This window comes from Peromyscus leucopus, chromosome 9, assembly GCF_004664715.2.
Source record: "Peromyscus leucopus breed LL Stock chromosome 9, UCI_PerLeu_2.1, whole genome shotgun sequence".
In the NCBI taxonomy this organism is placed as follows: Eukaryota; Metazoa; Chordata; class Mammalia; order Rodentia; family Cricetidae; genus Peromyscus; species Peromyscus leucopus.
The window spans coordinates 82,028,007-82,041,688 of NC_051070.1; the positions used below are offsets into that span (position 1 = coordinate 82,028,007).

General features: G+C 41.0%; 1 protein-coding gene across 2 annotated transcripts in view; it reads right to left on the reverse strand.

Moving 5' to 3' along the window:
- Positions 1-13,682, reverse strand: part of Vcl (vinculin) — a 106,226-nt gene that overhangs the window by 31,107 nt on the left and 61,437 nt on the right. For both annotated transcript variants that reach the window (XM_028879762.2, XM_028879761.2), the window contains exons 7-8: positions 5,719-5,809; positions 4,816-4,963 (exon numbers count right to left, since the gene is read on the reverse strand). In XM_028879762.2, coding sequence (XP_028735595.1) covers positions 4,816-4,963; positions 5,719-5,809 — 239 coding nt within the window. The remainder of the gene's footprint in view (positions 1-4,815; positions 4,964-5,718; positions 5,810-13,682) is intronic.

Sequence of the window (13,682 nt, forward strand, 5' to 3'; positions counted from 1 at the left end):
AATGATTACATTGCAATGTGACAATTTTGACTTTGCCTACTCATATAGACTCTATTAACTGTGGTGATTCACAAAATGTTTTGTGTTAAAAATGGAACTGTTTATGGAACTGGTTGTGTGTTTGGATTTTTTTTTTTTTTACTTAAGCTCAAGATGCAGTTTAAAAAATTATAAAGAAAAGGGGGAGTTAATATTCCTCGATCTATTCAACCTAATTTAAAAAAAAAAAAAGATTTTCTTGTCTCTTGAGTAGACTGATGTTAACTTGTGTCAATATACTCTATGTTTTATATAATTCTATTAAGAAATTGCTTTTGGATGTTTGCTGAAGTTTTTAAAGTGTAAATGGTTACATTGAGAGTATTGCTTTTGAATTTAGGTTTGTAAGAATTATAATTGTGTTAGCGTTATTATGTTAACCTATTGATATTGGTGCATCTTGGTTTGGCGAAGTTAAGGGAGAATTTAAGTTTGATGTGACTGCATCAGAAGTTTATCCTATGTTTTGTTAGCAAGAAATACAAATGATTCTATTAAGAAATTGCTTAAAAGTGTATTTTTGCTAAAGTTTTTAAATTTTAATGGTTCTATTAAGAGTTTGCTTTTGGATGTAAGTAGTAATATTTATGTTAGAATTATGATAACTTGTTTATGTTTGGTGAAGCTAAGGGAGTCGTTAAGTTTGATGCAGTTGCATCCAGAGTTTGATTTATTTGATGCGGCTGCATAAGGACTTTATTGATTTAAAAAAGGGTCTGGTGCAGCTAAGACTTCTATAGACATCTCAGACCCATTCAAAATGGACATTCCATCTTTATCATCCTCTACTTCTCTGGAAGGTGTGGCAGCTATGAGGATTGCTGTGGTTGTTACAGCTACTTGCAAGCTCTTCATGGGAAGCTTAATATTTTAAAATATTAAGAAGAGGGTCCTGTGGGAGCCCACAGAGGTTTCCTAGTGAGATCTGAGCTTGCTTTATCAGCAAGGATTCATAAGAGGATGATTAGACCATGGGCCTGGGTACCAGGTGTATGGAAGGGTCTACACTTGGTTGTATCTAGCAAGGGGGAGGTCTTTTGTCTCACCCCTTGGGATTGTTACAAAAAGCCCTTTTAAATAAAGTTCTAGGCCAGTGGATAAGGATCCAGGCCCTCCCAAGGCTATCCTGTGTTTCTGTCTTTTTCTCTCTCTTCTATCCTTCTATCTGAATCTCTTATCCCTCACTCCTCAAAAGTACCTTGGGGTAAAAGGTGAGGGCAGGTCCCCCATACCAGGTCAAGTGGCAGGGGGGTAGCAGAAAGGAAAGGGAAAAAAATGAGAAAGAAAAAATATACTTGAAAGCACTCTGAGAATATGAGTTTATAAACTACTAATGTAACTAAACTATCATCACTATTATGATGAACCTAACAATCTTTTCTTTGGGGGAAAGGGGTGTTCAAGACAGCTCTCTGTGTAAAGCTCTGCTTGTCCTGGAACTTGCTTTGTAGACCAAGCAGGCCTCGAACTCACAGAGATCTACCTGCCTCTGCCTCCTGAATGCTGGAATTAAAGGTATACACCACCACCTGGCTGATAGTTTTCATTTAGAAGCAAGTCTGACATGGGGGTTTCTAAGACAAAGAGCTAGTGAGAAATGTGCAACGTGGAATATCTCCTGACTTCTCTCTTAATTTTCTTTCTTTTTTATGTTTTTTTTTTATGTGCTTTGGTATTTTACCTTTGGTCTGTGTGAGGGTGCCAGATCCCCAGGAACTGGGGTTACAGACAGTTGTGAACTGCCATGTGGGTGCTGGGAATGAACCCAGGTCCTCTGGAAGAACAGCCAGTGTTCTTAACTGCTGACCCATCCCTCCAACCCCTCAACAATAATATTAATGTGTACCTTCCATTACTATGTAACAAGTCAGTACTGCGGTACAAAAAGAGCACACTGTTTCCTATGAAGTCTTTAAAGAACTGATATATTTCCTTCTCTCAGAAATAGTATTCTACTCTTGCCAAAAAAATGATGGGACTGAAATAGAGACCATTCCTTTAACAGACTTTCTAGGCCACAAAGTAAGACTTGCCATCTTTTTCCAAACTCAGATTATTTTAATCCACCTAGGCCAATAAAACCAATCATAGGTGTGACAATTTTATCATTTTAAAGAATCACATGATACATCCTAATCTGAGCTTCTAAAATGAATCTATTACCTATCTTCAAAAGAAATTTTTTTGAGATGGCACTTATTCTTACTTGATGTGTATGGGTGTTTGGTCTGCATGTCTGCTGATGCGCCATGTGCATGCAGTGCCTGTAGAGGCCAGAAGAGGGCATCGAATCCTCTGGAGCTGGAGCTACAGACAGCTGTATGCTACTGTGTAGGTGCTAAGAACTGAACCCAGGTCCTCTGAAAGAGCAGCCAGTGCTCTTATCCATTGAGCCATCTCTCCAGTCCCATGTCTATCTTTTTCTGCGTGTATGTGTACATATGCATGTTTGTGTCCACGTGTGTATGCCAGGGTATGGGTTTGTTTCTCAGTTGTCATTTGCCTTGTTTTGTGACACAGGGTTTCTCACTGGTCTAGAACTTGCTGATTAGGCTAGGACAGCTGGGGCTCCAGGAACATGCCTGTCTCTACCTCACTGGCAATGAGATATAGACCCAGAATGCTATGAGGTCTGATGTTTTTGCGTAGCTTCTAAGGAGCTTCACACTTGTTTGGCAAGTACTTTACTGACTGAATGATCTGCTCAACCCCTCTGCCCTCCTTTTAAAAGTCCATCTCTACTAACACTGTAGGTAATGAGCTCCATAAATGTACTGCCAAGTGTATACATAAGCCTTTACCTCACTTGAGGCCTTCCCACAACCTGACAAGAATATAGAAGACTGAGGAAATACTGCCCATGGTTTCTTTTATCTCATTGAAATACAGCAATTAGTCATGAGGAATACTTCTGGTATATGGATCTAAGTGAAAAGGTAAGACTATGTATAAACCAAATTCAAACTACAAAGTTTTGAGTTCTACACAGGTAAAAATGTATTCTTAAAACCTAGAAGCCTGACTATTAGTGAAGAAAGAGTTACTGTGCTCCAGCCATTAAAATGATAAAACAGCTGGGTATGTGTCAGAAAAACACAATGGGAAGAGAGGGCTTTCTAGTCTTTTGTCATGAAAGGATAACACAGGCTCCAGTGTGAAGTGGGGGCGATAGTTACTGATCTCTGGTCTAGCCTTTTCTCCTAACAGATTAGTGGTCTCTCCCATACAACCGCCTCATTCTTTTGCTTATATTCACAACTGTGTTTTTGAGAATTCCAAGTAAAAACTGCCTGCCACCCTGTGAAAGGGCTGCAGACCAAAGAGGCAGCAATGAAAAATCAGAAGAGCCCAGAACCTTGTCAAACTGCCCTGGCATTTTTCCAAGTGGGAACAAGACTGCTTTTTGTCCTTTCTCAAAGTTCCTGCCATGCTGCTTCTGACAGGGAAGTCTGCTTCTCAACAGAAGCCAGGCTCAGTGAGAGCCATGAGACTACATCTAAGCTGTTCCCTCCCCCTTCAAATACACCTCTGGAGGGGCTTCTATATCTACAATGCCACAAAAAGAATGCCTGGTATTGTACACGCATCTGCATTGTTTTTTAAGTGGAAATGAATGGTTTCATAGGAATAAAAAATTCATTCTGCTCCAAAAGCAGTGCTTTTACAATCCTCAGTTAGATGAGTACTTTGGATCAAGTACAATGGTATGGAGCATGTTGAGGACCGTTTCTGTGCTGTTATATATGGTATGCATATGTATATGTGTATCTGAATGATCAAGAAGTTTCAGGACATTCTCGAAGCTGAATTAAACTTCATCTACACTAGGCATCTCAGCACAATTCAGTCTTCTCAATGTCTCTAATATACTCATTAATGGCATAGATGAATTTTTTTTTAAATCTTTATTCACCTGAGTTTTATTTCAATAGCAAATTAAGTATACTTACTTGGGAGTAGGGGAATTCTAAAAACCAAGACTGGAGAAGGGTAAAAAGAAGGTGATAATAAAACAAATTGCAAGGGCCTGTGAGATGGCCCAGACAATATAGGTGTATACACAAAAATAATAAAATATTAACAGTTTTAAAAATAAATTTTAACACACAATGAAAAAACACTATCGCATGTGGCTCAGGATGGCCTTCAATAGGCAACTGAGGATGACACTGAACTCTGACCTTCCTGCCTCCAGCTCCTGAGTTCTAGGATCCGAGGCATACCATCCTTGCCTGCTTGATGGGTGTTACTACCTGAGATTCATGCATCCTAAACAAGCATTCTACCAAGTGAGATATATCTTCAGTCCTATTGTTACTCTCTGAGGTCTCTTTCTACCCATCTGTCTTTTATAAAAGAGAACTAATTTGGTCAGACTTCAACTCTGCCGCTTATTCTTCATAAAACCCTAGCTAAAAACTTTAAAAAAACGCCAGGCGGTGGTGGCGCATGCCTTTAATCCCAGCACTCGGGAGGCAGAGGCAGGCGGATCTCTGTGAGTTCGAGGCCAGCCTGGGCTACCACGTGAGCTCCAGGAAAGGCGCAAAACTACACAGAGAAACCCTGTCTCGAAAAACCAAAAAAAAAAAAAAAAAAAAAAAACTTTAAAAAAAAAAAACACAACAAAATGAACTCTAACTTTACTAGTCTTTGAATATTTTGCAGTTCTGTTATCAGCAAAAGACAATTCAGTCAAAGTGGCAGGCCTTCTGTCCCGAACACCTCACTAGAAGTGAGTTATTCACGACTGGTTTGGGAAAAGCCGAGGGAACTTACCTGGCTCGGAGGTCAGCCACCTGGTCAGTCATCTGCCCTAGCATTTTGCAGGTTCCCAGGATCTCCCTGCGTTCCTTGCCTGCACAGAGTTCACCAACTTTTCCAGCTTCGTCTAAGATCTGCCTGATGGCCTGCTCCCCAGCGTCCCCTGGAGTAGGGAGATATTCAGTATCTTACACTGTAGGTACATCAATTATTCAGAAAGGTTACTTTACAATCATTTCATTCATGAAGGAATGGACGATCTGAACAGACAGCTGATAGAAGGCCTTCCGTCTGACAGCTAACAGGCATGGAGTGCCTCCCAACCCTGAGGTGAGGTTTTCACCACAGGCCCTGCTGAAAAGGGCATTTGGCACCATATCTGCTCGGAGATATCACGTGGATGACCTAAGAATAAGGATGATGCCACCACCTCCAATTTCCATCAGGCTTGCCACACTTGTTCAAACAATCCAAACTGGAATAAATATTAAATCAGAAAATCCAAGCTCAATAACCTACTTGGGTCTTATCTTTATATAGCCAAGTTCATTTTATAATTCTTATAGACATCACCGTACAATCTGCTTAACTTGAGTACTTTGCTGACATCAATGGTAGTCTGCCCAATTGTAACTAGCAAAAAAGAGCTTTTATTCAGAATAATTACCTTTCTGATTCAGGGGACGGGTGAGCCAGGCATCTTTCAAAGAATGCCAGCTTAGTTTTGTTTATTTGTTCATGATGAGAGGTGATAAAGGTCTGTGCCTTTATCCCAAGAATGTTTGGGTTACTAAGAACTCTGATGGGATGGATATTACAGTTACCTCGGGATGCTGAGGTTAGAAGGGTTCATTCCTTTCCATCATTTGTTCATATTTTAGCTGTTTATTGTTCAGAAAAGAAGAACGGCAGGGTTACCTGGGGAGGCACTGGGGTCCCGGAGCCAACCTTTGGCCTGGTTCAGTTTGGAGTCTATGGACGCCAGCGCTCTCTTCATGGCTTCGGTGTCCTTTGGAAGGGAAACCCCACAGTTAATTTGTCTGTTCTGTATCCCGGTCTCAGTTTTTACAGAGGTCGTTACCGCACTAACACACACAACAGCTAAGGCAGTCCTCCAACAGCCTTACAGTAATCCCATCACACCACAATGCCCGTGTCTGTCAAAATGCAACACCTTGCATGCAATCTCCAGCTGATTCTATTCCACCTCCTGTGTCTCCCCTGCTAAAATTTAAAAAACTGCTCAAGCCAAAAAATGTCTAATGTCTTCAGCAGGAAAAGCCCCATTGCCTCATGCTTCCCTATCAGCCTTTCCGCTAGTCAGCAGCCATCAGCTGAAGCCTTGCCAGAGCCCTCCTGCTTTAGGCAAGCCTCATTAGTACGTGGTGCTGCAAAGCACGGTTCTTTTATTTCTTGTTTTGAAATACACACACACACACACACACACTGGATGATGTTTCATTATATATAATTAATAATAAAAAAAAAACCTTGGAATTACTTGTTGGAAAAATAAATAGAAGGTGTTAATGTGACCGTTTTATTTTAGTTCTCCAAATAAACCACTAAAAGTTTTACAAGAAAAGCATACTGCTGGCCTTCCCTGCTATCACTGACTTAGATCTCTTGCCATCCCTAATATGTGGGTCTCAATGTGTTGCTTATACCCAGGAGTCATGATGATAAGCATAAAACCAATATAGAATCAATCTCCCAGGATACATATAACTAGGAAACAGTCAATGAAGAGAATTGGGGGGGGGGGGAGCGCTCTGGCTGGTCAGAACTTACTATGTCGACCAGGCTGGCCTTGAACTCTTAGAAATTTCCCAATTAAAGGTATTCGCCACCACTCCCAGCTTAATCAATTTTTAATACGTGAAAATGCAAAGAAAAATATAACAAATATCCCTGTGCTGATCTCTAGCATTGGTGGGTTGGCACACTGTCTCTCTGTCTCTGTCTGTCTCTCTCATGTATAACTGCGTAGCCCTACCTTCCCTGGAACTCATTATGTTGACCAGACTGGCATCACAACAATTTGATGGCCTCTGTTTCTGTCTCACAAATTCTGGGATCAAAGGCGTGTGCCCCTGGCCCTAGAACGACCATTTCTTAAGTCTCCACTTAGCATCTTAAAAAAAAACAGCCCGTCTCCTTTTTGCTCTAGAGGACTGACACCCAGAGAGTCAACTCATCAAAGGGTAACGTTAGCCTCTGAAAGTCTAAGCAATGCCCCATCCCTAAGCTTTCAATTTCCAATCCTACAGCTGTTGTACATCAAGCTTCCACAAGGAGGCAGCAAACACATCCCTAGTTCCAAGTCCAAGGGCCACCACTAACACAAAGAACAGGCAACAGTCACAGGTTTAAAATCAGCAGCAGCTGGACCCCCAGCATTTCTAAAATACCTACTCAAAAGGCAGACTCTCCGCTTTAGGATTCCCTTCTTTCCCGTCTAGAAAAATAGAAAAAGCTCTCTCATTCTCACTCTTCTCAGCCACAGCAACAAAAAGGTGAACTAAGCTACGGAGATGGGCAGGGGTGTAAAAAGTTACCAGGCTACATGGAATTATGACAGCTACCAAGATAAGGCGGCATCATGAAGATCTAGCCCAAAGTCCGTTGATAACTAGTAAAATAGGACAGGAGTATTTTTAGGTGAGTTGCTAGTAATGTTTAAATCTGTTTCTTCTGCTTTGTTGTACGTTAATTTATACTGCAAACCTTGCCCCTGGAAGTAACATAGAGGCTGAATTCCAAATAAGAAAGGCCCAAACAGATATCTTTTTAAGAGTCTCGGGTATCTCCTAATCTCAAAGAACTAACCGGACAGCTTTCAGTATTTAACTAAGTTATAAGATTTAACAAGTTGTCTAGGTGTGGATTTGTTTATTTCTCTTGGGAAATAATGTGCATACCTTGGAAAAAAGGAATTGTGTCAATGTAAAATGTAAAACTCTGTTAATAAACATTTCTGCAATACCTTTGTTTGTTTGTTTTCTTGTTTTTTGAGACAGGGTTTCTCTGTGTAGTTCTGGCTGTTCCGGAACTCGCATTGTAGACCAGGCTGGCCTCGAACTCACAGAGATCCAACTGCCTCCACTTCCTGAGTGCTGGGGATCAAAAGGTGTGCACCACCACCACCTAGCAGTGATATTTTTATTTTGGGGTGAGAAAACCCATAGACATATATCTACATTTTAAATTTTAAATTACAAAGAAAATTATATCTTTTCAAAAAGTCAGACATGTTTTAGCACTAATGTAGCAGTAAAGGCTACTGGTTAAGAAGGCTGACTTTAATTGAATTTCCTGCATGGTAAATTCTATATTAGCCATTTTTTCCCCAATTACTTCATTGAATCTCAAGTTTAAATATCATTTTGTAAGAAACAAGGAATCACTCTTAGGACCATTTGATCTTAAGCTTGTTGATGCTAACCTCTTATTTTATATCACACAAAACTCGATTTGTTTTTGTTGTTGTTGTTGTTGTTGTTGTTGTTATTGTTGTTTTGCTTTTTGTTTTTCCTAAAGAGTTGCCAAAAATGCCACAAACCTTCTGCAGCAGTCAGCGGATGTTCACCTTGTCAGTACCAGCTCCAGTTACTGCTTCTCACAAGAGAAGCTCCAGAATCAAACTCATAATCTGCACTAACATAAATGACTGCTTTATTCCCCAATAGCCCGAAATGGTTGGAAGCACAATGGGAAAACAAGCTTGGTTCTATTCAGCATCCTCGAAAAATCGCTCCTTTTTCTCTAATAAGCTCAAATGGCCCCTTCACTGTGAAGAAAGAATATGATTCTCAGGAAGAGAGTAATTTTCTTCTGAGTAGATCTGACAACGTCTGGAAATTAAAATTAGCAGATGCTTGTTTCCCCCCCCCCCCCCCCCACTGAGCCAATGGCAGACATGGAATGATCGGCAATGTTTTTAACGTATATGGGTGTTTGCCTTCATGTATGTTTGTGCACTATGCGCATGCCCGGTGCCCTGTGGAGGCCAGAAGAGGGCATCAGATCCCCTAGCACTGGAGCTGCAGACAGTTGTGAGCTACCATGTGGATGCTCAGAATTGAACCCGGGTCCTCTGAAGAGCAGCTGGTGCTCTTACCTCTAAGCAGTCTCTCCAGCCCTGAAGCTGCACTTTCAAAACTGGGGATTTCAATTAGTTTCTAGGTTGGTTGTTGTTGTTGTAGTTTTACTTTTTGTGTGTATGTGTTGGGTGAGAGTGTGCCACAGCAGACGTGTTAAGGTCAGAGGACAATTCACTGGAGTCAATTCTCTTGGGCAGTGTGGACTCCAGGGATCAGACTTAGATCATCAGACTAGTCACAGGTGCCTTTACCCTGAGTCACTCTCTATCCCTCTAGTTTTTAAAGCATGTGATCCTGAAGATTTATAACAGTCCTAAAGATTTATAACAGTCACGTAAAAGATCTCCTTGAATTCTTTCTGGAGCACAGCAGCTAATAAGCCTATCAAAAACCAAAGTCTTTATAGGGACATACATTTTTGTTGTTGAAGAATCTCACATGTATTTTTTAAAAGGCAGTGTTTATGATGAAATCAACGAATCCTGTCATGAGGAACAGAAGTGCATTAGCAGCAGACATGATAGAAACAGATGCCTTGGCATTATGACTAGAAGTCAGTGTGAAGATATACATGCATGAGTATGTGTATATAATATGTATATGATGAAAATAATCACAATCTGTGGTTAACCATACTGTTTGCCACAAAGCATTTTGTTAAGCCCTGCCAAGTAAGTGTAAGAGAAAACATTGCACCTTTACTCTTCTCCATAAAAATTCAAATTTGGGGAAAGAAAAAAGCCAACACCAATTTCTCTTGTGGTTTTTGTTGTTGTAGCTTAGGGTATTTGTTTATTTTGTTTTTGTTTTGTTGAGACAATGGCTAACAAGTAGCCTGGGCTGGACTGGAACTCACTGTGTAGACCAGGCTGGTCTCAAACTTAAGGTCCTCTTACCTTTGCCGACTGAATGCTTGGGATTACAATTACAATTACAAAATTAGGGCCACCGTGCCAGGCCCCAAATTATTATCTGTGTGTGAATACGAGCGTGTGTGTGTGTGTGTGTGTGTGTGTGTGTGTGTGTGTGTGTGTGTGTGTGTGTTACTCAAAATCAAAACTTCAGTGTCCCAGCAGTCTCCCCCACACAGCCATGGTGGAAGGAAATCCACAACAAAGCACAACCCCCTCTGTGTTTGCCTTCCTAAGAACATGTTCAGGCCTCAGAATACCTGTCAATGATATTCAAAGTAATGACAGTTAGAAAAGTGAAGCCCAGCACTCTGAAGGCAGAGGAAGGAGGATCTCTGTGAGTTCAAGGCCAACCTGGTCTAAATAGCAAGTTCCAGGACAGTCAGGACTCCATAGAGAGACCCAGTCTCAAAAAATAATAACAATAATAAAATAAATTTAAAATGGAAAGCAGAGTCCTACAATGCTAGTATTTTTAAGTTAAAAATTTTAAACAAAGAAACTATTGCCCAGCCTTTTCTTTCTTCTACTAATACTTATATCCCCATTCCACTTTTTTTCTGATCTCATTTCTAAAGCACCATGTTTTGAACAAAGATATTTCCAGGAAGAACAGACTGACCAATGAGAAAGTCGCCTTGTCCTAAGACTTCAGACAGTTACCTGCTCCAGCCTGGGTTTCTCCCCTTTGATAAAGGCTTCACAACTCTAACAACTATGCCTGCTGTGAGCACATTCACAGATGGACCAGCTAAAGATAACCGACATCAATCAGATGGGAAACACCAATTCCTTTAGCATTTGAGGATTTCCTCAAGAGGTGAGTAGAACACCATAAATGCCTGAATTAAACTATTGAGCCAAACTCCTATAGATAAATTTCTTACTCTACTGACGGCTAAAACAAAACTTGAGAACACTCAAAAAGAAATCTTTTTACAGTAATCAAAATGAAACTCAACCCTAAAGTCCCAATGGTCTGCAGTAAAGCTGTTACCAGATAGCACAATCTAACCAGCATTTCCTTCTGTGGTAAAGAGTACAGAGAGCTTAAGTGGAAGACATCCTAGTTAGTCACTGCTGTCTGTCACCAGCCTAGACCCCAGCAGGAGACTCACCACCATAACCAACTGTGAATCACAGTGCCTAAGGACTTGACATGAAAAGCTACCTTCTGTAAGGTTCAAAAAATCTTAACAAGGAAATGCTTAGTTTTCTCTCTACTCCCAACATGTATCAAGATACAAGTAACATCAATATATTTTAAAGATTAAGTGTAGAGTTCCTAATTTGCAGAGTAGAGTTCGAGTGGTATTTATCTCAAGTTCCTATGATTCATAATGTTGTTCCAGGAAAAAATGCTGGCTTCACTTCAATGATCACTGTACGATGACTGTTGAGTCAAGGGATAACTTTTACTTCCAATAGAAATGAAATGTTTAAAGTTACTATTAAATGTGTGAATCTCAAGCTGAATGGAGGTATAACAGGTTCACTATTCAGCGATGCATTGCCTCGTCAGACTCTGAACTTACTCAGAAGACGTAGCTTTACCGAGAATGTGTTCCACTTACTTTCTTCCCCCACTTTTCTAGAGGAGCCTTCACTCTCCAGAAGAGCACTGCACCAATGGGGAGGCATGAAACAAGTGTGGGAAGACAACGTTAATTACTTCTCGGGAGGGAGGACGGGAGGGAGGGGGCCAAAGACACTACGCATTGAGCAGAATGGGAACCTGGTGGCAACAGACAGACCCCAGATCTGGTGAGTTTACTGCTCACCGTGCAGGAAAGAGGGATTCAGAATCCTACTTTAAAAAAAAAAAAAGCCAATACCCTAGTTACCACTGTCCATCCTCAGGGTGAATTTTCTTTTTCTAAATATTCTTACAACTACTAAAGAGTTGACACGTAGGGTTTAGTAGAGGTGAAGCAGGAAGGTGCCAGGGCTGGCAGGGACTTGTCATGTGCATCTTTTTATTCCATTTTCATTTCTGAACCAAGGGATCGTATGACAAAAGCAGGCGGATAAAAATATTCCTCTTGTTCATTCTAATGCCACATATTTGAGCTTTTTTTTGGCCGAATAAACTTAATTTATTCTCACTCTTGATGAAGTTAGTTTTGCATCATCCTAATTAGCCAGCTTCCTTCAGAGCAACATGAATATGGGCCGGCCACAAGACAGCGCGTGAGGCAACCAGGTCAACTGCCCTTGGCCATCCTGCCCAAGTCCATAATCCTAGTACTGAAAACCCACTAAACTCATCTGGGGTTTGCTTGCTTGTTGTTTAAGAAGCATTTCTGGATGGCAGTAGCACAAAATAAACTCAATAACATGTATTCACTAAATGGTAGATTATTTTTCCCTCCAAATCAGAGAAACATTACGATTAAGTGTCTGTTCTTCCTTACTAGTTTCTCCTCTGCCAGAAGCAAAGGGAAGAGATTTGGTTAGGGGAACATGAAATCGATGGATTACAGCTGACTCACAGCCTAGGCAACAGAACATGCAGAAAGCCACCAACTCAAGGTAAGAAAAAAAAAGGTACAAATCACTATCCTTTACCTCCTGTCCTCTTTGACTTTGGTCGTGTAAGCAGGACAGCTCTCTAGCCTCCTCACTTCCACTACAGGTAAAAACCTCAAGAATACATCTCCAAAAGCAAAATGTCAAGGCCTACAAAGATGGCTGCTAGGAGAGGCACCTAGCCGGCATCACCTCAAGTCTTCTTTCCCAAGAGCCAGATCCACAGGTAACCAACCCAGCTACCGAGGGAAACGTGCCCTTCAAACGAGGTCATTGGGATAGAATAGGCCAAAAAAAAAGGTTCTTAGGGGCCTTCTCAAAGAGACAAAAGCACCCTACCAAATACAGACGGCCTGATAGGCCACAGCCATCTTTTCTGTTTTGTCCCGCCCACCCAAAAATACCAATTCAGTAAGAGCCAAAGTCAGTCTGCCCAACACAGCCCAGAATTCCACATTAAATCTTTTCCTGACACATATCCGAGCACAGTGTTACACACCGGCACACAATGAGACACGGCACACGGCACAAGGAAACCTCACAGACATGCTTTTTCTCTTTTTAAGCAAAAATGAAACTGAAGGGCAAGAGAAAGCTTACCTTCTAAGCTCGAGAAAAAGAATAAAACAAACAAGAGAACAACAACAGAAAAAAGATGCACAAAGAAGTCATTGGGAAGTGAAAGTTATCAAGCAAGAGCAAAATTAAAGCAAATATCAGAGACTTAAGATGATTTTATCATAAAAACCTAAAATATAATTTTTGAACCAGCTAAAGACGATACTGTCTATGAGGAAACACCTCTGTAAATAACCTATAGTTAAAAATAAACTAATTGACTATGCATAGCTAACCTAGCTTTCTGAGCATCGGGAGGGAGGACTAGTGATTGATGTTCAGCCCCAAACTTGACCTTACCTTATATGGTTCTGGAAGAAAACAGCTCTAAGAACTACTCAATGGAAGCCAAATTATAAAGTCACTTTGTCTGTTAACAACCAGCTGGGGGACCTTGGTGACAGCATTTGGGTCATACACGGGAAAGCCAGACCCTAGAGGTGGGGCGTCCCCCCACTGCCTGCATCCTGGGCTTCTCTAAGGCGAGTATAAAGCAAAATGGCTTGGTTTCCCCAAACCTGGAAGCTTTGCTATGGCATAGGTATAAGTAGACCAGAGTGTCAACAACTCCAAACAACAACCCACAGGCTCTAAAAGGAATCCACATCAATGGACGCCCCTTGGAGTCTACGGGAGTTTCTACAGAAGGCAAAGGGATCTGTAAACCAGATGGAAAATCAAGAAGACCAATATTTTAATTAACAGAATGGTCAAGCAATAC